The sequence below is a fragment of the Pseudophryne corroboree genome, chromosome 4 (assembly GCF_028390025.1).
Source record: "Pseudophryne corroboree isolate aPseCor3 chromosome 4, aPseCor3.hap2, whole genome shotgun sequence".
NCBI classification, from domain to species: domain Eukaryota; kingdom Metazoa; phylum Chordata; class Amphibia; order Anura; family Myobatrachidae; genus Pseudophryne; species Pseudophryne corroboree.
In genome coordinates, this window is record NC_086447.1 from 681512236 (window position 1) to 681536361 (window position 24126).

Here is a 24126-nt window from a genome sequence, read left to right on the forward strand (position 1 = left end):
TCTATGACGGCACTGCCAATTTTACGGCAGCAGATATAGGAATTAAGTACTTCCTTTGCTGATATCCCAATGACGTGCTGTATCATATAGGAACCATTAGAGTGAATACCTAATGGCATATCAAATATGCTGATTTAGCTGTATAACATATGAGGTTATTGAATATCCGCAATGATACTCTGAAGTATGCGGTAGCAGCTGCAGTAATTAATAATCCTATCATTTTAATGCTAAATATATAAACATATGGGTTCATGTGAATAAAGACCTGAATTATGATACTGTGAACTGCGTAATATCAGCAGGAGAAAGCATTAATTTGATTAGAGAGGCACCATTTATAACTGCAGAGTGGACACTGACACGTATATAGTGTGTATAACATATTAAGTGTGGCATTATATGATCAGATAGGTGTGCTTATCAGCCCCAATTATTTAATTAACTGACCATACTCAGGTCCTTTTTGAGCTGCAGATCATATGGAAAACACAATATAGTGATTTAACAACATATGATATTACACCAATAGCTTCTCACAGCAGATTCACAGTCTGTATTGCCAGTACCACCGAGGCAACTTTGCCGATATGACACGAAATGTGGGCTATGTAAAAAAACTTTAGCTATCTCATTGAGTGATTTGGATTTTTACCTCATATATATTTGTTGTACAATAATCAAACACACAATAAATCTTTTTCAGCAATTCATTTATGCAGGCATAATATGCAATATCCCATGGGGAGGATCTTGTGGAATCCCTAATTATTATTAAAATACAGTATATGTCTTCTGTTGAAGCTATCTGTAGATTGATGCACATTGATCATCACATTTATGAATACAGTATACTGTACTTTTGGATTACATTCTATTATTGAATCCTATTGGACTCAATTATCCACTGATCTCCCAGTGAGAACGTTTAATCTCAGTACAATATAGTAGGAATTAGTACGGTCTACGCATATTAGGATTATTGAATAATACTACTACAAAATGCACTCGACACACTAGCGTTGTTTTTAATCTTTATTCACTTATTTCTATTCTTTTTCACTTTCCTTACTATCTTTTATTACTTCGCTTGATTCTGACTAAAGGACAATACCAGTCTGAAAAAACATTTTAATTATATATGAAATTAATAAACATTAATTGTGGCATTTTTGCCTATATGTGTGAACAATATAGGGATTTTTAACGAATTATCAATAAAGAAAATATCTTTAATATAGTAGATATGGGGTTGTGTGCACCGCATGAATAGCTGATTTCTTTTTTTCTTTCCCCTTCCTTTGGGGATCTGACCTTATATGTGTACCCTCGTGTCAGGGACAGATGGGTCATCAGTGATATGCAAAACATCTTTTATTACAATAATCATATATTGAATACTTTTCTGCCAGTTTTGGCTGTAACTTTGCATCATCGTAGTCGACACTCGAGTCAGACTCCGTGTCAGTATCAGTGTCTATTATTTTGGATAGTGGGCGTTTTGAGACTCTGAAGGTCCCTGTGACATAGGGACAGACATGGGTAGATTCCCTGTCTGTTCTCTAATCTTTTGTGCAATAAATTTACCTCAGCACTTAATTCCACATATCCAGTCAGATGTCGGCGTTGTTGACGGAGACACCACACACACACACATTTGCTCCATCTCCTCCTTAGAAGAGCCTTTTACCTCAGACATGTCGACACACACATACCGACACACCACACACTCAGGGAATCCTCTTATCTGAAGACAGTTCCCCCACAAGGCCCTTTGGAGAGACAGAGAGAGAGTATGCCAGCACACACCCAGCGCTAATATCCCAGGAAAAACACACAATGTGTTTACCCAGTAGCGCTGTAACACTATTATTTGCTGCCAATTATGTGCCCCCCCCCCCCCTCTTCTCTGAAACCCCCTTTCACCGTGGATAAGCAGGGGAGAGTCCGGGGAGCTTCCTCTCAGCTGTGCTGTGGAGAAAATGGCGCTGGTGAGTGCTGAGGGAGGCGGCGGGCTTCTGTCCCGCTTAAATATAATAAAAACTGGCGGGGCTCTTTATATATACAGTGCCTAGCTGTATATATATCTCTTTTGCCAGAAAGAGGTTTATATGCTGCCCAGGGCGCCCCCCCTGCGCCCTTACAGTGACTGCCACGTGTGAGGTGTGTGGGAGCAATGACGCACAGCTGAACTGCTGTGCGTTACCTCAGTGAAGATCATGAAGTCTTCTGCCGCCTCTGAAGTCTTCTTTTTCTTCTCATACTCACCAGGCTTCTATCTTCCGGCTCTGTGAGGAGGACAGCGGCGCGGCTCCGGGACGAACTCCAGGGTGAGACCTGTGTTCTGACTCCCTCTGGAGCTAATGGTGTCCAGTAGCCTAAGAAGTAGAGCCTTGAAACTCACAGAAGTAGGTCTGCTTCTCTCCCCTCAGTCCCTCGATACAGGACAGAGCCAGCAGGCTCCCTGAAAATAAAAAACCTAAGAAATATACTTTCTGTCAGGAAGCTCAGGAGAGCTCCCTGAAGTGCACCCATCTCCTCTGGGCACAGTATCAAACTGAGGTCTGGAGAAGGGTCATAGAGGGAGGAGCCAGTGCACACCAGATCTAAAGTCTTTCTTAAAGTGCCCATGTCTCCTGCGGAGCCCGTCTATCCCCATGGTCCTTACGGAGTCCCCAGCATCCTCTAGGACGTAAGAGAAAGAAGAGCTTTCTGTCCTTTAATGAATCGCACTTACCATACTATATGGTGATGCGATTCCGCTGCGGAGCGTGGTGAAGCTGGAAAAATAATGAACTTCTTCACGGTTACCCACTCTGTGAGTAGCACAAAGCAGAGAAAATCCTGATTTTCTCTGCTCTGTGAACAGACCCCCATGTCTCTGCAGCACACATCTTATTCTTAATATCCCTTTGTTCATATTTTGATCAAAACCTATAAGCTTGCAGCCCATAAACAAGGTCCCCAATTAAATGCAAGTCCCTTCACTAGCATACTGTTTATGCCCAGCACACCATTACATTGCAGTTATGGGTATAGGTCATTAGGTCGACCACTATTGGTCGACATGCATTAGGTCGACATGGTCACTAGGTCGATATGGTCATTAGGTCGATATGAACAAGGTCGACATGGAAAAAGGTCGACCCAAGTTTTTAAAAACTTTTTTTGGTGTAGATTTCTTTGTAAAGTGACGGGGAACCCCAATTAGTGCACCATGTCCCCTCGCATGGCTCACTTTGCTCACCATGCTTCGGGCATACTGCTGCGCTCGGCACAGGTTACTATTCCCAATCGTAGTCCACGTGAATCGTAAGGTATGAAAAAGTTCCAAAAAATGAGAAATATGTGAAAACGCATGTCAACTTTTTTCCATGTCGACCTAGTACATGTCGACCTAGTGACCATGTGACCTAGTGACTACGTTGAGCTAATGCATGTCAACCAATAGTGGTCGACCTAATGACTGTCGACCTAAGTGTGGTCGACCTAATGACCGTATCCTGCAGTTACATGTCATCACCTCCCAGCTACAGGAGGAACATCTATACGAGGGCTGGCTTGTGAACCACACCAAATTTATTATAGCTTTGATTGAAAGCAACCATAATATCATACCTCCCAACTGTCCCGATTTTCGTTGGACAGTCCAGTTTTTGGGGGTCTGTCCCGCTGTCCTTCCCGCGGGGGCGGGTGGGCAGTTGGGAGACCCCCTGTCACTTGCTACTCTGCTTAGTGCAAAACAGAGCAGCGGTGAATAGATGCTGTGCGCACGCCAGATGGATTGGGGGCATGGCCAGCAGCTCACAGAGCACTGGCCATGCCCACACAGTGACTAAAATAGGAGACATGGCCCGCAATTAAGGCATTGCTGCAAAGCCTTGCCCCCTTTCCCACAGGCCACGCCCGGGTTTTCGGTGCAGCGTAGCTTCGCCGCGCGGGGGGTCCAAACTTAGAAGATACAGCTGTTGGGAGATATGTAGTACCAGTAGTCAAAATTTTGAAACAAAATAGAAAAAATAAACATGCCCCTATATTATACATGGTACCAGCTGCATGGCAGTGTTAATACCATACGCGAGATGTAATAGTGTCCAAGGTTGTTGGAGGTGCGGGATGTCGGCCAATATTGGACTTTTTTTTAAAGCGGCAATCATTTACAAGGCCCTAAGATGTACAAATGATCAGCAATCCTTTCTTTTACAAATGTATTTCACTTACAATCCTGTGCACAAAGGATTTTTCTTTTATCCTATGGAACCATTTTCCAATGTACGGACAGCATTCATAAACCTGTTATAGACGACAACTTCCAACACATATGCATAAGGAACTTGTCCCAGTCGCATTTTACACTCTATACAATACAGGAACAAAAATTTACATATCAACTGTCCCAATGCTGAGTCACTAAACTGAACTAAATTAAACTTGTGATATTCCAAAACAAAATCCACTCTGTTTTAGAGGTAACGCACAAAGAAGCTTACACGCAAACAAATTAGCTAGACCAGAGCCGGATTAAGTCGCTGGGGGGCCCGGGGTACTTAAAACAGTGGGGCCCCTATTCAAGAGAGGAAAAGGAGGACCGGGAGGGGGGGGGGATGTCACTCACATACCATCCAGTGAACGAATTGCACTCCCGTCCCCGCCAACCGCACAGACAGCAGAGCGACGGATCAGCTCTCCAATCATGTATGAATGAAGCAGCCTGCCGCTCAGCCATTGGGGCAGCCTACTTCACTCATACGTTATTGGACAGCTGAGCCGTCCGTGCGTTTCACAGTTTTTTGGTCTATTCGACCCCCCAAAAAAAGGCATGGAGAAAACGGTGCAAAACACTGTCGAAAACTCCCGCTATTGGCTACCAAACGGTCGAATTAGTGCCGATTTTCCGACTGTTGGAAAACTCGGCACTAATTGAATATCCCCCTATGCCTCAGACATGGGCACACTAGTCATGAGCATGGCTATATCTGTAGATATTGATATATGTACTGTATACACACACATAGTAAAACACACACATTAGAATACATATATACACACACACACACACACACACCCATAGAGAAAAAAACACCAACACCTACAGCTAAACACATAGCAAAACACATATATACACACAAACACACACCCATAGGAAAACACATACACACACTAAACACCAATAGCAAAACACATACACACACACCCATAGGAAAACAGATATACACATACACACCCATAGCAAAACAAACACACAAACAGCTAAACATACACACACAGCCAGCAAAACACACACACCCTTGTATTTACAGTACATGTGTTTTCTTTATCCACAACTTACTTTGCTGCACCTCCTGGCTCTGGCTCCGGCAAGGCTCTTCACTGCAGGGGGTGAGTGCTGACGTCTCCAGTGCACACACTGCTGCCCTGTCAGTGACTCTCCCTCCTCCCTCCTGGACTCCCCCTTCTCCCAGCATGCAGTCACAGACAGTGGACAACACAGAGCCAGCAGGAAACTGATAGCTGCTGCAGCAGCGCGGTGCCGAGTTGAAGGGTGATGAGATCACCCTTCTCACTCACTGGCGCCGTGTCCTGTGTGCAGACTACCTTCTTTGTCAGGGCCCACGGCGCAGCAGCGGCAGGCAGCGTGTAATGAGTCAGGCTGACTCATTACATTGCTGCCGGCTGTGGGCCCCTTCATAGCGCTGGGCCTCTGTGCATTGCACTGGCTGCCCTGGCGCAAGTTCCGCCGCTGGTGGTGTGGCAGGGGGCCCTTTTGGGAAGGGGGGCCCGGGGGTACGTATCCCCGGGACCCCCCCCCCCCCCCTTAATCCGGCTCTGAGCTAGACCAGTGGTTCCCAAACTTGGTGCCGTGGATTACTTGCAGGGATGCCCTAAATTGGTAGTCCTGAACCAATTCAACTTATTTGTCAATGCAATAGGCAAAACCAGTGCTTGTGGTTTCCAATCATAAAATATGTGGACAAACAGAAGTGAATCTCACCAACCTCACCATATAACTAAACCTAAGGATGACATATACAGATGTGTCCACATACATCTTTGCTATATCCCGCCATGTATGGCACAGTTTTGCATGCCATAGACTCAGAGATGTAGCCATGCCTTGTGATTTTTCTTAATTTGCTTCTTTAATATGTTACTTTATACATGTTCTATCATGGCAATGTAAGTGGACACATCTGTAAACTAGAGATGTGCGCCAACCCCGTGTTTTTGTTTTGGTTCTTATTCCTCATCAAGTTTTGGTTTTGACAAAACCACCCTCAATATTTTGGTTCAGATATGAATTTTGGTTTGATTTAAAATGTATAAATTGATAATCCTTGATAAAAATTGATAAAACAGCTAGAATCACGCAATTATTGCAATCCAAACATTTTGCATATATAAAATCCAAATTCCAAACTGCTGGAAAATTTGAACCAGGACTCTGTTTGGATCTCTACGACCAGGTTTTAGTTCGGGTGGATTCGGATTTCTGGAGAACCAAACCGCACATCTCTAATATAAACACAATTTACTTCATTTAATATATTTTCTGATGAATTTCTCCATCAGGAACTCTGGGCCAAGGGGTGCCGTGAAAATAAATTTGATACTAGGGAGGCGTGATTCGAAACAGTTTTGGAACCATTGAGCTAGACATTAGTAATAATAATAAATGGAACATGCTACACATTTTATTAATAAAAGCTACAGCAAATTAAAAATGATGTAAAATATATGCTCTAGAGTTCTAAAATAAAAAAAAGAGTCTTAGAGTAGGACAGTCTTAGTTTGTGCAGCATGGAATCAGTGCTTATTGGTGGTCATTCCGAGTTAATCGCTCGCTAGCAGTTTTAGCAGCCGTGCAAACACATAGTCACCGCCCACTGGGAGTGTACAGTATTATAGCTTAGCAGAAGTGCGAACGAAAGGAGCGGCTACAAAGTTTTTTGTGCAGTTTTAGAGTAGCTCAAAACCTACTCAGCGCTTACGATCACTTCAGACTGTTCAGTTCCTGTTTTGACGTCACAAACACGCCCTGCGTTCGCCCAGCCACGCCTGTGTTTTTCCTGGCACACCTGCGTTTATTCGAACACTCCCTGAAAACGGTCAGTTGCCACCCAGAAATGCCCACTTCATGTCAATCACTCTGCAGCAACCAGTGCGACTGAAAAGCTTCACTAGACCCTGTGTGAAACTACATCATTCGTTGTAATAGTACATTGCGCGCGCACATTGCACCGCATACGTATGCGCAGAAGTGCCATTTTTTTTGCCTCTTCGCTTTACAGCGAACGAATGCAGCTAGTGATCAACTCGGAATGACCACCATTGTTTCTAAATTACAATCCTTAAATTATCACTCAGGGGCTGATTCTGCTATTGGGGGTAATTCAGACCTGATCACTGGGCTGCGTTTTCTGCTGCGCAAGTGTACGTTCGCTTCATTAGCAGAGCTGCACAAACATCAGTTTGTACACCTCTGCTCAGCCCAGGACTTACTCTGTGCTGCCACTGTATCCTCCTGATCGGGGGCTGGAGCTGACGTCAGACACCTCCCCTGAAAACGCCAGATCCCGTATGCGTTTTTCTGGGCACGCTTGTAAAATGGCCAGTTGCCACCCACAAAAGGCCACTTCCTGTCAATCACCTTGCGTTCGCCCGTGCGATCAGTTTTTTCACATCATCCCATCACTGACCGGCAATCCGTGTTGCTGTGGTCCATCGTGTTTGCGCATTGCAGTGCATATGCATGCGCAGTTCAGATCTTGTCGCATGCTGTGTGAAAACTCACAGCAGCGATCAGGTCACGATTACCCCCATAGTGTCCTGTATACTGTCTGAATGTGCAAGAACTGAGACATCCACTTTGGGCATCTTTAGACGCAGTAATACCGCCTGGTGCCTCTTTTGAAACCTGTACCAGCCTCATGTTAGGTGCAGATTCTCCATCAGTGTAAGGTCTCCAATATGAGCAACCACTTCAGTGACTCGCGGCGGTGGGAGGTTAATGTGCCCATCGGGAGATGCAGATGCGGGAGGTGGTTTGAATGCAGGTGACCCTGCCAGCCTGACCCGTGTCCCATGGGGGGGAATATGACCATCGGGGAGGCAGGGAGCCCCTGTCAGTGGGAGCCATGACAAGAGAGGGGGTTGGGGGTGGAAGGAGTGCTTTGACCAATGAGAGGCCGGTCATTGCTCAGTCCCATGCAGTGTCCCTTTGGGTTCCCAGCTTAAGATCTCAGAATGCAGGTGAATGCACAAAACAGATTACTCTGATGCAAGAGTTAGTATCACCGTAATGTTTTGGTGTATAATAGCATGATTATATTATTAATAAAACACATCAGGTAATGTCTTTGTTCTTGTTCTGTTCTGTATCACTGTAATCCTTAAATGAAAAAATTAAAAAAAAGCAGTTGGTGATGCCTTGCGCGCCACTGTCTTTGTGATACTACTATAGATAATTATGAAAGTAAAGAATAGATTGCACCATTTGTACATATCACAAAACAGACATAGCAAACAGAAAGCATAATTAGAATATAAGTACAGACTCAAATTGCAGTTATGTCACACTGTACAAGTAACAATACTAGCAGAATGCATTCAGAAACATCGGCCCTCATTCCGAGTTGACCGCTCGCTAGCTGCTTTTTAGCAGCAGTACAAACGCTAAGCCGCTGCCCTCTGGTAGTGTATCTTAGCTTAGCAGAAGTACGAACAAAAGGATTGCAGAACAGGGTTATTTTTTTTTCAAGCAGTTTCAGAGTAGCTGCAGACCTACTCCTTCCTGGCGAACACTTCAGTCTGTTTAGTTCCTGTTTTGACGTTACAAACACGCCCTGCGTTCGGCCAGCCACTCCCCCGTTTCCCCAGGCACGCCTGCGTTTTTACCTGACACGCCTGCGTTTTTTCAGCACACTCCCGGAAAACGGTCAGTTACCTCCCAGAAACGCCCCATTCCTGTCAATCACTCACTGATCAACAGAGCGACGGAAAAGAGTTGCTCGCCCTTGTGTAAAACTGCATAGTTTTTTGTGAAAGTATGTCGCGCGTACGCACTGCGGCCCGTACGCATGCGCAGACATGACGATTTTTAGCCTGATCACTGCGCTGCGAACAATAGCAGCTAGCAATCAACTTGGAATGACCACCATTATCTCTTATTTAGTGCAAATCGTCATTGTCTAATAGCTCGAGATGGTTTATAAATGTATTAGACATTATACATCATTGCATTTGCACATTCCTTATATTTGTCTTATAAACCTCTGTCACATTTCAGTACGTTTAATATTTTCCTGTTTCTAAATGGAAGTTGTTATATTGTCTACTATTAGAATGAAAATAATTTGGTGCAAAAGAATGAAAGACAGATGGGGTAATTCCAAGTTGATCGCAGCAGGAAATTTTTTAGCAGTTGAGCAAAACCATGTGTACTGCAGGGGAGGCAGATATAACATGTGCAGAGAGAGAGAGAGTTAGATTTGGGTGGGTTATTTTGTTTCTGTGCAGGGTAAATACTGGCTGCTTTATTTTTATACTGCAATTCAGATTGCAGATTGAACACACCACACCCAAATCTAACTCTCTCTGCACATGTTACATCTGCCTCCCCTGCAGTACACATGGTTTTGCCCAACTGCTAAAAAATTTCCTGCTGCGATCAACTTGGAATTACCCCATAGTTGCCGACTTCTGGGCTGCTCTCTCCGGGAGAGAGCAGCCCGTCGGCTCAGCAGGGGGGGCGGGCAGTGAGGTGATGTGACAGGGGGGCGGGCCAGAGGCGGAACGGAGGTGGGCTAGAGGCGGAATGGGGCGTGGCTTCTGAAGCTCTCCAGGTGAGAGGGTTCCCCAGGCGGGACCCGCTTGAAACCACGATCCGGCGCACCTGGTGCGCGCTGGCGTGGACACTGTGGTAGTATAGGGACCCCACTAGACCACCAGGGCAAGGGCACAGGTCGGTTTTACTAAAAAACATTTCATACATAGCCCACAGTGCCCGGTGGCATAGGTGTGCGCAGGGGGGGTTCCTGGTGCGCACAGGCACCCCCTAATGTCTGGCACCCCAATCTCACATGCCTGATGCAGCGATCGCTGAGCAGGCTGATTACTGTCCCCTCTGCGCTGCACCCTGTCAGGATTGCATTACTGACTGGTCGCCTGGGTTAATGAAGGGTGCCACTGCCACCGGCTTTCAAACTCCATGTACAAAAACATGCTCGCACGCCCACCTGCCACATGCCCACCTCTCTCCTTCTATGCTATGCCAACGCCAGCCACTGATGAGGAGCAGCATGCAGCCAGCGTTCATCTTAGGAAGACAAATTCAATACTGGCAGGCAGTCAGCAGCAGCATTGACACGTCACTCGTTTTTCCAGCAGCAGCAGTACTAGTCTGCGACTGTCAGTGTCAGTGAGTGACTGACTAGTAAGTAAGCTGCTGCAGCTTGCAGGGAAAAGAGAGGGGGAGCCAGACCAGGCTGAGGAGAGGCAGTGTAATTGCAGTGAGTACCATCAGGGGTGTTTGTTTGGTGCACACCACAACATCTGACAATGTATCTGCTTTATTAGGATTGGTACAAGGGTGGATATTTTATATTGCGTTGACCATCAATAGATGGTGCTAGACACGCCCATAACGCGGTGCTAGACACACCCCTCCAATGGTGCACCCCCTAATAAAATGTGCTGCGCACGCCTATGCCCGGTGGTGAAGCCCAGCAAGGGGATAAGGCTTTGAGCTGCAGCCTCTCCCCCAGCCCCAGGGCGCCATTTAGAGTAAATGTTCCCGCCCTGGAGCTGCATCTCTCTCCCTCACTCCATGTCAGCGTTTGGGTGCCATTATCTCAAGCTGAGCTGATCCTGGGACTGTTTGGGCAAATCCTCCTCTGTAAAGCCGCCTGCATATCAGCACTGTGCATTTTACAGGACACTTCAGTATTCTACATGTCTGCTGACAGTGTTAGTTCAGAAATAGTGCATTTAGTCAGGGTTATTTAGTACAAGTACCCTGTGATATACATCTAGTCTTTACTGTGCATTGTTAATTATATCTATTGCTTATATAGCTGTACTTAGTATTACTTTGTATTTCTAGACCAGTGCAGTTTTATTGCATGTCATAATTTCAGCATTGCACATGTGACTCTGTGTGTGTGCATATAGCTGCTGCATGACTTCCATTTCGTGTATCTCACTCAGATTGCTATCCCTATATTCTGTAACCTGAGGGAGCTAGGTGCTTCAGGGTTATTGTTTAATATAGGCATTTTTACAGGATATACTTACTGTGTATTTTTCTCTGTGATTTTCAGTCACCGTATACCTCTTGTATTCTCTGTTTGTGCTCATACACTGCACAGGGGGTTCTTGTTACGGTATTAGGCTGCTGATATTGTACTGGGTTGCCCGTGAATTGAGCTATCAAACATGTCAGCTACAAGGGGCGACGGAGCTGGGGCTGATCACACAATGCGTGGTGGTGACGCTGCAGACATATTAGAAGAAAACATAGCAGCAGAGGGTTCAGGTTCTGGGGGTTCTCTACCCCCCAGTGGAACTGTAGCAACAGGGGTTCATAATGACCCACCTTGGGCTACTTTCTCCACGTTATTAAGTACACTGGTGACTAGACTTACGCTTCCTATGGGATCTCCTGTGCCGGTACAACCGCTTATGGTCCCTGTGGTTAATCCGCCTTGGGCAGATCAACTGTCCACTCAGTTACAGCAATTGAACCACTCACTGACTAAACAGACATCTAACCCTCGCCCTTCTAAGACCAAGGGGTCCTCTAAGCGGGCCATTACTTCCTCACACTCTACCCACGTCCCAGACACCTCGTCTGATGAAGAAGGCGTATATACTGACCCCACAGACACTGATCCAGATAATTCTAATGGGAAATCTGTCTCTCAGGTGGATGTTCCTGACTTATTGGAGGCTATCAGGCTAATTCTTCAAATTACTGATGACCCAGAGCCTGATGCTACCTCCAAGAAACCGGACAGATTTAAACGTCAGAAGGTTATTAAACAAGTTTTACCTCATTCTGACCATTTACTTGAAATAGGTCAGGAATCCTGGGAAAATCCAGGAAAGAAGTTCACACCTCACAAGAAGATGCTGGCTCGCTATCCCCTCGCTGATGAGCTAAGTAAAAATTGGGAAACACCCCCGCCAGTGGATTCGCAAGTGGTGCGGCTGGGGGTGTCCTCGTCTCTGCCTGTAACTACCGTCACTTCTCTGAAAGAACCGATGGATAAGCGTGTGGAGGGTTGCTTAAAAGTGATTTACACCCTAGCAGGTGCTGCGCATCGGCCCACTACAGCGACATGGGTTGCAGAGGCTATTGAAGCGTGGGCTCAGGAGGTGGAAGCAGAACTGCCATCCAAATTTTCTGATAATGCTAGACAATGTCTCTCGTATATTGTCACAGCATCTCATTACATTAAGGAGGCAGCGTCTGATGCCGGTATCCTGGCGGCCAAGGCTTCTACTAGGTCCATTTTGGCTCGCCAGATTTTCTGGTAACGGTTCTGGTCTGTTGATCTGGAATCTAAGAAAACCCTGGAGGTGCTCCCTTTTAAGGGAGACATTCTTTTTGGAGAGGACCTCAACAAGATAGTGGCTGACAGTGTGTCTATCTAGTACTGCTCCTTCGGTACCGAAGGCTAAGAGTACTTCCTTTAGCTCCTTTCGTCCTTCAGGTAAAGCAAAAGATCAGGCATACCCGAAACAGGCTCGCACTTCCAAAACCGCTAAACCCAGACCTAAACGGGCCTGGGCTGCCCGTCAGCCTGCTTCCAAAATGGACAAGCCTGCTGCATGACGGGGCGGGCCTCCCTCTGGGGGATCCCAGGATGGGGGTCCGACTTCTAGGGTTTACCCAGGAATGGTTGAAGACCAGTTCCGATGCCTGGGTACAGGAAGTCGTCACTTGAGGTTATGTCGTATCCTTCAAGAATCGTCACCCTCATCGATTTTGCCTGACAGATGTCGCTTCGGACCAGGTGAAGGCAAAAACTCTTAATTCGGTGGTACAGTCCCTCCTGGACACAGGAGTAGTAGTACGGATGCCTCTTGCTCAGAGAGGCAAGGGGTACTATTCACCGCTATTCCTAGTCCCGAAACCGAATGGGTCCTCTCGGCCCATTCTCAAACTCAAGTCCTTGAAGAAATTTGTGAGTCTCCAAGTTTCGTATGGAAACCCTTCGCTCTATTGTTCTGGCTTTGGAACCAGGGGATTATATGGTCTCCCTGGAAATACAGGATGCTTACCTGCATATTCCTATTGCAATGTCGCATCAGCTATAACTGAGGTTTGCTGTTGGCAACCTCCATTACCAATTTTGGGCGTTACCTTTTGGTTTGACCACGGCCCCGCGAGTCTTCACCAAGGTCATGGCGGTCATAACGGCTGTACTCCACTTTCAATGGGTCAGAATCCTCCCGTATCTGGGCAACTTGTTTATCCTAGCGAATTCCCCAGAAATTCTCCTACGCCATCTGGATCTGACACTCCAGTTTCTGCAAGCCCACGGGTGGCTCATCAACTGGAAGAAATCTTCCCTGGTCCCTGCGCAGAGCATGGTGCACCTGGGGGCGTTGTTAGACACTCGCAACCAGAGGTTGTTCTTGTCTGAGAAGGTCCTGAAACTTCAGGACAGAATTCGATGCTTCCTATCATCACCAAAGTGTTGATACATTCGTCGATGCAAGTGCTAGGTCTCATGGTGTCGGCCTTCGACATGGTGGAGTATGCTCAATTCCATTCCCGCCCTCTCCTTGTTTCCGGCGGTCTGTTTGTCACTGAGCTGGTGGCTTCAGGACCAACGATTGAGCAGGGGTCGTCCCTTCTGGATCTCCAACTGGGTCTTTCTGACAACGGATGCCAGTCTAAAAGTTTGGGGTGCAGTGTTGGAGCAACACTTCCTTCAGGGTTGGTGGACCAAGGAGGAGTCTCTCCGATAAAAATTCTGAAACTGCGAGCGGTGTTCAATGCTCTGAACTTGGCCCAGCATTTAATACAGAACAGACCTGTTCAAGTACAGTCGGACAACGCCACCACGGTGGCGTACATAAGTCATCCCGCATGGCAATGAGGGAAGTATCCAGAATTCTTCAGTGGGCAGAACGCCATCTGCCAGCCATATCGGCAGTGTTCAACCCGGGGGTCCTAAACTGGGAAGTGGATTTCCTCACTCATCAGGACGTACAGGTGGGAGAGTGGAGCCTCCATCCAGAAGTATTTCAACTCCTAGTGGACAAGTGGGGCCTCCCAGATGTGGACCTGGCGGCATCTCGACACAATCACAAGGTTCCGGTTTTCGGAGCAAGGACAAGGGATCCTCAAGCAGCGTTCGTGGATGCTCTGGCAATTCCATGGAACTTTCGGTTGCCGTACGTGTTCCCTCCGGTGTCACTCCTGCCGAGAGTACTAAGGAAGTTCAAGCAAGAAGGAGGAATCCTACTTCTGATCGCTCCAGCGTACACAGACGGCATTGGTTCTCAGACCTCCAGGATCTCTCGTTGGAGGGTCTTCTGCTTCCACAATGACCAAACCTCCTCATTCAGGACCCTTGTGTTTACCGGGATTTGGCCCATCTGGCTTTGATGGCGTGGCTCTTGAAGCTTCCATACTAAGGGCCAAGGGTTTTTCTGAGGTGGTCATTCAGACTATGTTGAAGGCCCGTAAGCCGGCTTCTGCTCGGATTTACCATAGGGTCTGGAATTCTTACTTTGCTTGGTGCGCATCTAATAATCATGACGTTTACAAGTTTAGTACAGCCAAACTTTTGGCCTTTCTGCAACAGGGCCTGGACTTAGGCCTTCGTTTGGCCTCCATCAAGGTTCATATTTCTGCCTTGTCGGTTTGGTTTCAGAGAAAAATTGCCACTCTGCCTGATGTTCATAAGTTCACTCAGGGTGTGTTACAGATTCAACCTCCTTACGTCCCGCCTGTGGCTCCTTGGGATTTGTCGGTGGTTCTGGAGGCTTTACAAGAGTCTCCGTTTGAGCCTCTTGAATCTGCAGACCTTAAGTGGCTTTCCCTTAAGGTACTGTTTCTGCTGGCTATTGTTTCTGCTAGACAGGTGTCGGATTTGGGTGCTTGTCTTGTAGGTCCCCCTGTCTGATTTTTCACCGTGACCAGGCGTTCTTAGAACACGTCCCGGGTACCTACCTAAGGTGGTGTCTTCTTTCCACCTTAATCAGGAGATTGTGGTTCCGGCCTTTGTCTCTCCTGAATTGTCTTCCAAAGAGCGGTCTTTGGATGTGGTACGGGCTCTCCGTATCTATGTGAAGAGGACAGCTCCCATTAGGAAGTCTGATTCTCTCTTTGTACTGTTTGGTTGTCACAAACGTGGCTGGCCTGCTCACAAGCAGACCCTGGCCAAATGGATTAGAATGGTGATTGCACATGCTTATGTACAGGCTGGCCTTCCAGCTCCTGCTACCATCAAGGCCCATTCTACTTGGCCGGTTGGACCTTCTTGGGCGGCCCGCCGTGGTGCGACCCTTGAACATTTGTACAAGGTGGCTACGTGGTCCTCAGTGAACACTTTCATAAGGTTCTATGCCTTTGCTACATCTGCCTCCGAGGACGCTTCCTTTGGACGCTGGGTTCTTGTGCCCACTACAGTGCGTCCCCTCCCATGAGAAACTGCTTTAGGACATCCCCAATGTTATTCCCTGTGGAGCTCAGTGTACCCCGCAGCAGAAAAGGAGATTTATGGTAAGAACTTACCATTGTTAAATCTCTTTCTGTGAGGTACACTGGGCTCCACAGGGCGCCCACCCTGACACACTTAGCTTCTTTGGGTTTGTATGGCATTAGCTGCTGACACCTTCTCCTATCATGAGAATGTAATGTATGTGGCTACTAACGGTTGTCGTCTCTTTTTGCCTGCTACTGCATTGGGCTGGTTAACAAAACTGAGCTCCTGTGCACGGAGGCGGGGTTTATAGAGGAGGCGGCGCTATGCATTCTGGGAACAGTCATAGCTTTTAGCCTGTTGGTACCTCGGATCAAGATCCTACTCTACACCCTGATGTTATTACCTGTGGAGCCCAGTGTACCTCGCAGAAAGAGATTTAACAACGGTAAGTTCTTACCATAAATCTCGTGTTTTTTAAATATTTAAATATTATATTATGCATATTTGCAAAACAGATCTCCTCGTCAAAAACTGGGGGACACAGTGGGGCGGCACAGTCGCATGTGATCTGACCATGCCAGTTAAGTGGTTAAAAAGGACCTGTTATCACAAGTATTTTTTCTCTTTATCAATATGAATTTGTTATGCTAAAATAAATTCTACCAGGATGTATGGCTTAACAGAACCATAGAGAAAGAAAAACAATATTCTGATACAGGTAATGGGGAACTCAAGTATAAAAAGAGGAGGAAAATCTCAACAGTTATAAGTAGCTTGGAATTAGCATGTACTATTGGACATACTGTAGGAGGGAATTCAATTGTCGGCGAAAATGTTTAAAAACCCTGCGGCGCTAGGTGTTTCCCGCAGTTGCAGGGTTAAGACAGAGGGGTCTAGTCATAAAGAAATTGAAAAATTAATTGTTACTTACACATCGCATCAGTTCGATGTGATGTATAGCTTTTATAAGTATTTATTTATTAACAGTTTCTTATATAGCACAGCAAATTCCATTGCGCTTTACAATTGTAGGTGGCGTCTTCAGCTGCGGTCTCCTTCTGTAGTGTTGGAGTGAGCCTGCGGGTCCCTCTGCGCATGCGCCGCCGGATGACCTACTGGGAGACTGCAGTGGCTGATGGGAGGTCAGGGGGGCAGAGCCAGCAGCAGGGCCCGGGCAGAGGGCAGGGAAGCATTGAGCTTTCCTGCAGTTACTGCACCAGAGTTCAGATTACACCACCCTGAGATGTCGAGTCTGAACTCCATGGAGAAGCAGAAAGCAGAGATTTCAGTTCCTTCATGAATTACACTCACCATACTAAAGTATGGTGATGCGATTCAGCCGCGGAACGGGGGTGTCACTGGAGGAGTCAGGAACTTCTCCATGGTAACCCTCTCTGTGAATAGCAGAAAGCAGAGAAAAGTCCTGTTTTCTGCAAAACAGGGCTTTTCTCTACTACATGAGTAGACCCCTGAAAACGAGACGCAGTGAAACCACTGCTTCTTTTTTCTCGCACTTCCAGAGCAAGTCTGATTTTTTCTAAACTGGTTAATTTTAGGAAGCAACCCCCCCCCCCCCCCTTTCCCCTTAGGTTAATTAGTCAGTAATTACTCACCTTCCACAGCAGCGTCACCAGCTTCGGGATCCGGACTCCTGCAGCAGTGGTGAGTATGTGTTGTGTGAGTGTAAGTATGTGTAAGTGTGTGTGTGTGTGTGTGTGTGTGTGTGTGAGTGAATGTGTGTGGTGTGTGTATGAGTGTGTGAACATGACCCACCCCCCTCCCCCCAGAGAAAGCAGCTGAGAACTGCATCTCCTAGCAGCTATCTCCCTTCCCAGCAGCCCCTTCCCCGGTGTGTGGGAGACCACCGGGAGTCTCGGAGACCAAAGGACTGGTATCATTATTACCCATAAATATTAAGAATCTCCTGACTGTACCATGGAGGGACTGCAGCAGATATCTCAATTTCTGACAGCAGATTCAGCTGTCAGAAGTGTTTGACAAATATAGGGGTAAATCCAATTAGTAGCAAAGGGTGAGATGTGTTGTTGCCGTGGCTTGTCAATGTCAGCAACGGCACTTAATCTCACGCCCTTTGCGGGCTGGTTTCATCTTAAATTTGCACAAAATTGCTCGAAGCCCAATGAGGTGGCGGAAAGTGCGGCCACTGCCCCGATGACTAACACCCACCAGATCACTGCGGATAATTGGATTGACCCCTTAAACTTAGTCATGGCATCTAACATCTGTTTTCATATGGTGTTGGCTGCTGTAGTCTATGGGCTACACTTTGCATAAATTTCAGGGAATGTCAACCGCACATGCACAGTCAGTTGCAGGAATGTCCACTGCACATGCACGGTCAGCTGCAGGAATGTCCACCACACATGCACGGTCAGCTGCAGGAATGTCCACTGCACATGCACGGTCAGCTGCAGGAATGTCCACCACACATGTACGGTCAACTGCAGGAATGTCCACTGCACATGCACGGTCAGCTGCAGTAATGTCCACTGCACATGCACGGTCAGCTGCAGGAATGTCCACCACACATGCACGGTCAGCTGCAGGAATGTCCACTGCACATGCACGGTCAGCTGCAGGAATGTCCACTGCACATGCACGGTCAGCTGCAGTAATGTCCACTGCACATGCACGGTCAGCTTCAGGAATGTCCACTGCACATGCATGGTCAGCTGCAGGAATGTCCACTGCACATGCACGGTCAGCTGCAGTAATGTCCACTGCACATGCATGGTCAGCTGCAGGAATGTCCACCAGTCATGCATGGTCAGCTGTGGGAATGACCACCGCACATGCATGGTCAGCTGTAGGAATTTCCACCACACATGAATAGTTAATTTTAGGAATGCCCACCGCACATGTATGGTCAGCCGTAGGAATGCCCACAACGCAGGGTCCCAAAAGTGTTAAAGATCATTTTTCTTATTCATTATAGGTATAGGTTTCGGAGCCCCTGTCCCTACATGTGTATATAAGTACACTAGGGCAAAACTTCGTTTTATATTGCTGCAAATTATTATTGAGTACACAGCCAGTTAATTGATAAATATTTCCCTTTGTTTCTAGCAGTTTAGAACTTCCAGGTGTTAACCCTACTGTATAGGGTGATAAATATTTTTCGGTAGAAAAATGCATGTGGTTAATCAACAGACAGCAAATTATGTTTAGTATTGATAAATTGGGATGAATATCTTTTCCAATTTATGCGTCATTCCTGAGTTAGGAGAGTGGTAGTAGGGGAGTGGCTTCCTGTTGGAAGTGCTTTCTGCTAGTTGCAGTTTGGACCTGCCTAGCCACTGTGTGATCAGCTGAAAGTGCTTCTAATGTGAAGCCACTGCCAGTGCCCAGAATGGGTGTGACACATTTTACATGGAGGGCAGCAGCCTCTAGGTAAAATTCCACCAATGGTTATGTTCCCCCATAATTTCATAGATCACAAATACTATTCCATTCCCATGAAAGCCAATTTCCTATACTCATAACTAGTTACATGCATACAACGTAGCTAAGAAAATTTAAATAAAACTGAAAACAGGTAGATCGGCTAATGATGCCTAATATGTTTTTTTTAACACTGCTAATTGTAATGAAAACAATGTATTCTGATGAAATTGATCCTTGTTGCTTACTCAGATTTATTCCCTTATACAGTAATTCAATTACAAATGTATTTCCTTGTATCATGTAAGACAGTGTTAAATATACAGTAGCCCCATTATTCACTCAGTGTGTATAATACTCTTAAAAGACAGTAGGGTGTCCCATGGTGTTATATAAAGTTAATTTCTAAACTTATATTAATCACTCCTTCAGCTGGCTGGTTTATATACTCTGGATGAGATATAGCAAATATACTGTTAGTAGGAACTGGTGCTATGGGTGTTCAATTTCAATAGTTGCAATTTATATTAATGATAAAAATCAAGGATAATACTGATCCATATATAAATATGTGCCAATTGTGCAGCAAAAAGGATTGTAGTCTTGCGGATATCTGTTACAGCCAAAGAGACATAATTATCGGGTGGTATTCAGTATGCCGGCTGTTGGGATCCCGGCGCTCAGTATACCGGCACCGTAATCCCGACACCCGGCATACTGACTATTGTCCCTCTTGGGGGTCCATGACCCCCCTGGAGGGAGAATAAACAACGTAGCGTGCCACCGTGCCCACAGCGTGGCGAGTGCAGCGAGCCCGCAAGGGGCTCATTTGCGCTCGCCTAGCTGCCGGTATGCTGGTTGCCGGGATCACTGCTGCCGGCATACCATACTACACCCTAATTATCCCCTAGGGACTGGCATTTATATTCAGATTCTGAATAAACCCAATTTCTAACTATACTGTTTATCTAAAATCCTTGAAAACAAATACTAATTGGATAACCAGGCTTTGTTAATTATCCTCAAATAATTACTGCTATTTCGACATGAATTAGAGATAAAGATGTCAGATAATAGCATTGTTCTCTGATCAGAGATAAAACCTGTGTAAAGAAGCTGCTCAGTTTTAATAGTCGAAAATGATGCTGAAATTAAGGTAATATATAGAGCAAATAAAGAAATTATTTACTTCCACTGATTTTGAGCCTATTTGATCAAACATATACAATCTGCAGTAAATTGGTCTTTCTGCCCTGCTTAAAGCCACCGCAAACGCGTTATCCCTTAGATCCAGTCAATTATCCCAGAATCTATGGGTTAATGGGTGTTAGCCATGGATTTACTGTGGGCAGGGGGGGGGGGGAGGGGGGTGTTGTAATTGAATAGCTCTGGGTATATAAGTGGTAAGTATCAAGGCTAATTGAATCCGGCTCTTAGAGGCCATCTAAGTGTTAATAGCATTATTACGTAAATCCAGAGAGAGCAAACACCAATACAATAATATGGCTACATAGAATAGATATCCTGTGTAGATAAAAATTTTACATAAAGGAACTAGCTGTATATAATCAAAGGACATGGCACTGGTCGCTGATGAAGTAGGTACAAAAGGCTCGTCCATGACACCCATAGAGTGGGAATAGAACCTGTGGCGAGTGCAGCAAGCCACTGAGCCCGCAAGATACATCTTTTGCACTTGCCCCCCCCCCTTGCCAGTATTCTGTTGCCGGGATCCCATGGTTGGTATGCCGTCCGCTGGGCTCCCAGCAGCCGGCAACGCGTTACCAACGCCAAAAAATCTGTAACCGTACGGAAAAGCAGTAACCATATGGAAATGTATTGAGATGCCCACCAAAAGCTTCACAAATCTAAGCAAACATGCAGCGGTGATCACATGTCCTTCGATAACCGACCAACTGAATAACCCTACGGTCACAAAGAATGGCTTTGGGATCTGAGATACTGACACCATGTTTTCTGTGTATGGGATCTCAGATGTAGGCTTATACACGCTCCGAAAATGCATTTTTGATGCAACTCCCTGATACCTCCCCCAAATGGTCCTTGACTGTTAATCACTTGGAGACGAAATCCTTTCTATGAATGACATTGCTGAGGTAACTTGGAGTGTGTGCAGTGTGACTGTGGTGCATGCTCAGTTGGATGATAATCGATCAACTCTGTAAAAATAGACATTGCGTACATCTCTGAATCAGGCCCTAAGTCACCTGTACTTAAGCACTGCTCCAGACTAAAAAACCTTCAAACCATCCTTGAAGACGCACCTTTAGGAAAGTATACATTTTCTGAACCACCTTCTTACCCTCCCTAGGTGACACCATTTGATTACCAACTTTCTCCAGACAACACAAAATGTTACTTTATTCTCCTATACTCAAACAACCCTTTAAACTTCATACCAACATTGAAGTGTGACTGGATCATATAGTCCACCCACAGTAAGCATTTTTTGCTATTGCAATCTGGGTGGATTAATATGCAACCTCATGTATCAAGTGTCCTCCACATAGCAAGCTTGTGAGCAGGAGGTCCTTACATATTTTAGGGGCAAATTCAATTAGCCATGGTAATTATTCCAACAAAAAGTTGTGCTTTTTCACAATTTTGTTTGTCCAATTCCCCCCCCCCCCAGTTAAATGAATGCCCTTTTTCCCCCTGAAAAATTGACTTGTTTTTGTGTGATTAAACACACAGGATCTAGGATAAGTTCCCAGATCCATGTGTTTTCGCGACGTAAAAACGGCATTTGTCAGGGATTTTGTTTCTTCTGCCTCCAGGCAGGTGAAACAAAATCCCTGATAATGCAGACTATCGGCATCAATTGAATTACCCCCCGGGGATTAATTAGCTGCTGTAATTAACCACAGCTAAATTATTTCCCCTTTAGTCTTTCTGTTCATACGGCCTTGTTTTATTACTGTGGTTGTGTCCTGCTGTAGATGCTGGTGCTACAAAAACACAGGTTAGTAATAAATAAATAAATAAATAACAATCTGATACATTTATTGCTTAATTTCAAACCTACCTGGCACTCTTTTGGCCCAGTTAATCATGTGCACAAGCTCCTTATCTGCAAGGTTTGTGAGTAGGGTCATCATGGAAGTCTCGTTGAAAGGTTTGGTTGAGTCATGCTCAGAATATACAATAGGTGGCTCAGCTTCCATTAAGGCACTGATTAGCTGTTCTGCCGTCAAAGACAATACAGGGCTCAATTTCATGCTTTTAACAGTGGGGTTCACCCAAATGGAGGCTGTCCGTATCTCTGATGTATTTTCTTCACCCTTTTGCTCTGGCTCCTCTTTTTGGCGTTTGTGCTTCAACATACGCCCTCCTCTCCTATCCTTTCTGATACCTGAAAACAAAAACATATGTTTGTTACTTCATATATACCGAACAGATATAAATTAATATTCATCCAGCATTTTACTGTGAGATGCTCAAGTGTTTGTACTGGTGTCATTTCAACCTTCCTAAAATAGGAATGAAACACAAATACAACCCAGCAAATCTTCTGAACACTAAGGCGGAGATTTATCAAAGTTGGGAGAGATAAAGTGGAGGAGAGATAAAGCACCAACCAATCAGCTACTATCTGGTCTTACGGCCATATTTGCATTTACCTTATCTCTCTCCACTTAGTCTCTCTCCAAGCTTTGATAAATCTCCCCCTAAATTATATTGTGTTTTTTTTTTCTTTTCGACTAAACACAAAAGTTTACTTATTTCTTTTGGAGGGCAGTATTAAACTTTTTTTTTTTGGGGGGGGGGGGGGGAGCGGGGGGCGCGGATGACTGTATCACAAAGGAAAAACAGTGAATGAATTTGTCTGTGGTATATGATTTGTTGACTTTTACATGTTTTTAGTAAGTGCAGTGTATAAACTTAAATGAAGCCTTGCTAAAACTTGTTTTTATTTTAGTATTTACCAAATAGCCATTTTTTGAGTATGTGTATATAGGAGTATATGGAGCTCTACAACGATATTAATCTATTTACAATAAAATCAACTAACAAGATTACTGTCCCAAAGATTTGAGCATAGAAAATAAAACATCTTATTGCCGTTAAATAACATTACTCCACACTCCTATGCACTTAATAAAACAGTTCAGATCTATAATTTTGAGTTACTGGTTCATTGGCAATACCTTAAATGGCAAATGAGAATAACATGCTCATCCTTTCAGAACAAAGAGTCAAAGGTCTTATTTTTAAGGTAAACAAGCCAATTGGCCGAACATACTTTATGCAAGATGTCATTTATCTGGCAAACTATATGTATAATATGTAAATTAAAAGTTAGGGGAAATAAGACTACACAAGGAGGGTCTTGACGGTAACCAGTACCACTGTTACAAATAATAAAATTGAAAACTCGTGATCGTTTTAGAAGTTCCTGAAAATATTTATCTTTGAAGAAGAGCAGAAAATAATGATTTTATTAGTGAACAATTTTCTTGAATATTTGTGGTTTAGTAAAACAAGGGAAATGCTTCCAGTCAGGTTATTTTCCCATTGGCATCCTTTCCTAACTTACTGTTCTGATTGATGAAGTTAGATTCCATGTCATGTACCAGTTTTAAGAAATGAAGGCTCTCAAGAACTCATATCTCTTTTTATCTCTAACTAATTTATGGGAACATATCTGTGTCTCTCCACCCATGTTATCTACCGCCCACTCCTATCCCAATCACATTCAGAAGCACAAACTGTATAATTTGTTAAATGGTATATTAAGCTACCCATTTTGGACTTATGTACTTAAAGTTGACTGATCGCCTACACACAGCAAAACCATTTTTGGACTTATCAACATTCATGAGAGCACAGTCAATCAGTTCACTGTGAACTCAGTGGCAGAAAGAACCATGACTAGAACAGCACTGTGTACGGTGATGGCTTTACCTTGACAATTATGTCTTTGTTGTGTTGTGCCAGCTGTAGGTTGGTACAGGAAATGAGGGGGAGATGAGCATAATGATCCTAAAGTTTCCTGCCCTGCTTTGACCATTATTGTGTTGAAGCAGGGTTAATTAGTGCC

At 45.1% G+C, this 24126-nt stretch overlaps 1 protein-coding gene across 1 annotated transcript in view; it reads right to left on the reverse strand.

Moving 5' to 3' along the window:
* The window catches only part of ESR1 (estrogen receptor 1), a 507877-nt gene that overhangs the window by 219033 nt on the left and 264718 nt on the right, over window positions 1-24126 (reverse strand). Inside the window, exon 4 of the mRNA XM_063917872.1 lies at window positions 22111-22437. Within this exon, the coding sequence (XP_063773942.1) occupies window positions 22111-22437 (327 nt within the window). The remainder of the gene's footprint in view (window positions 1-22110; window positions 22438-24126) is intronic.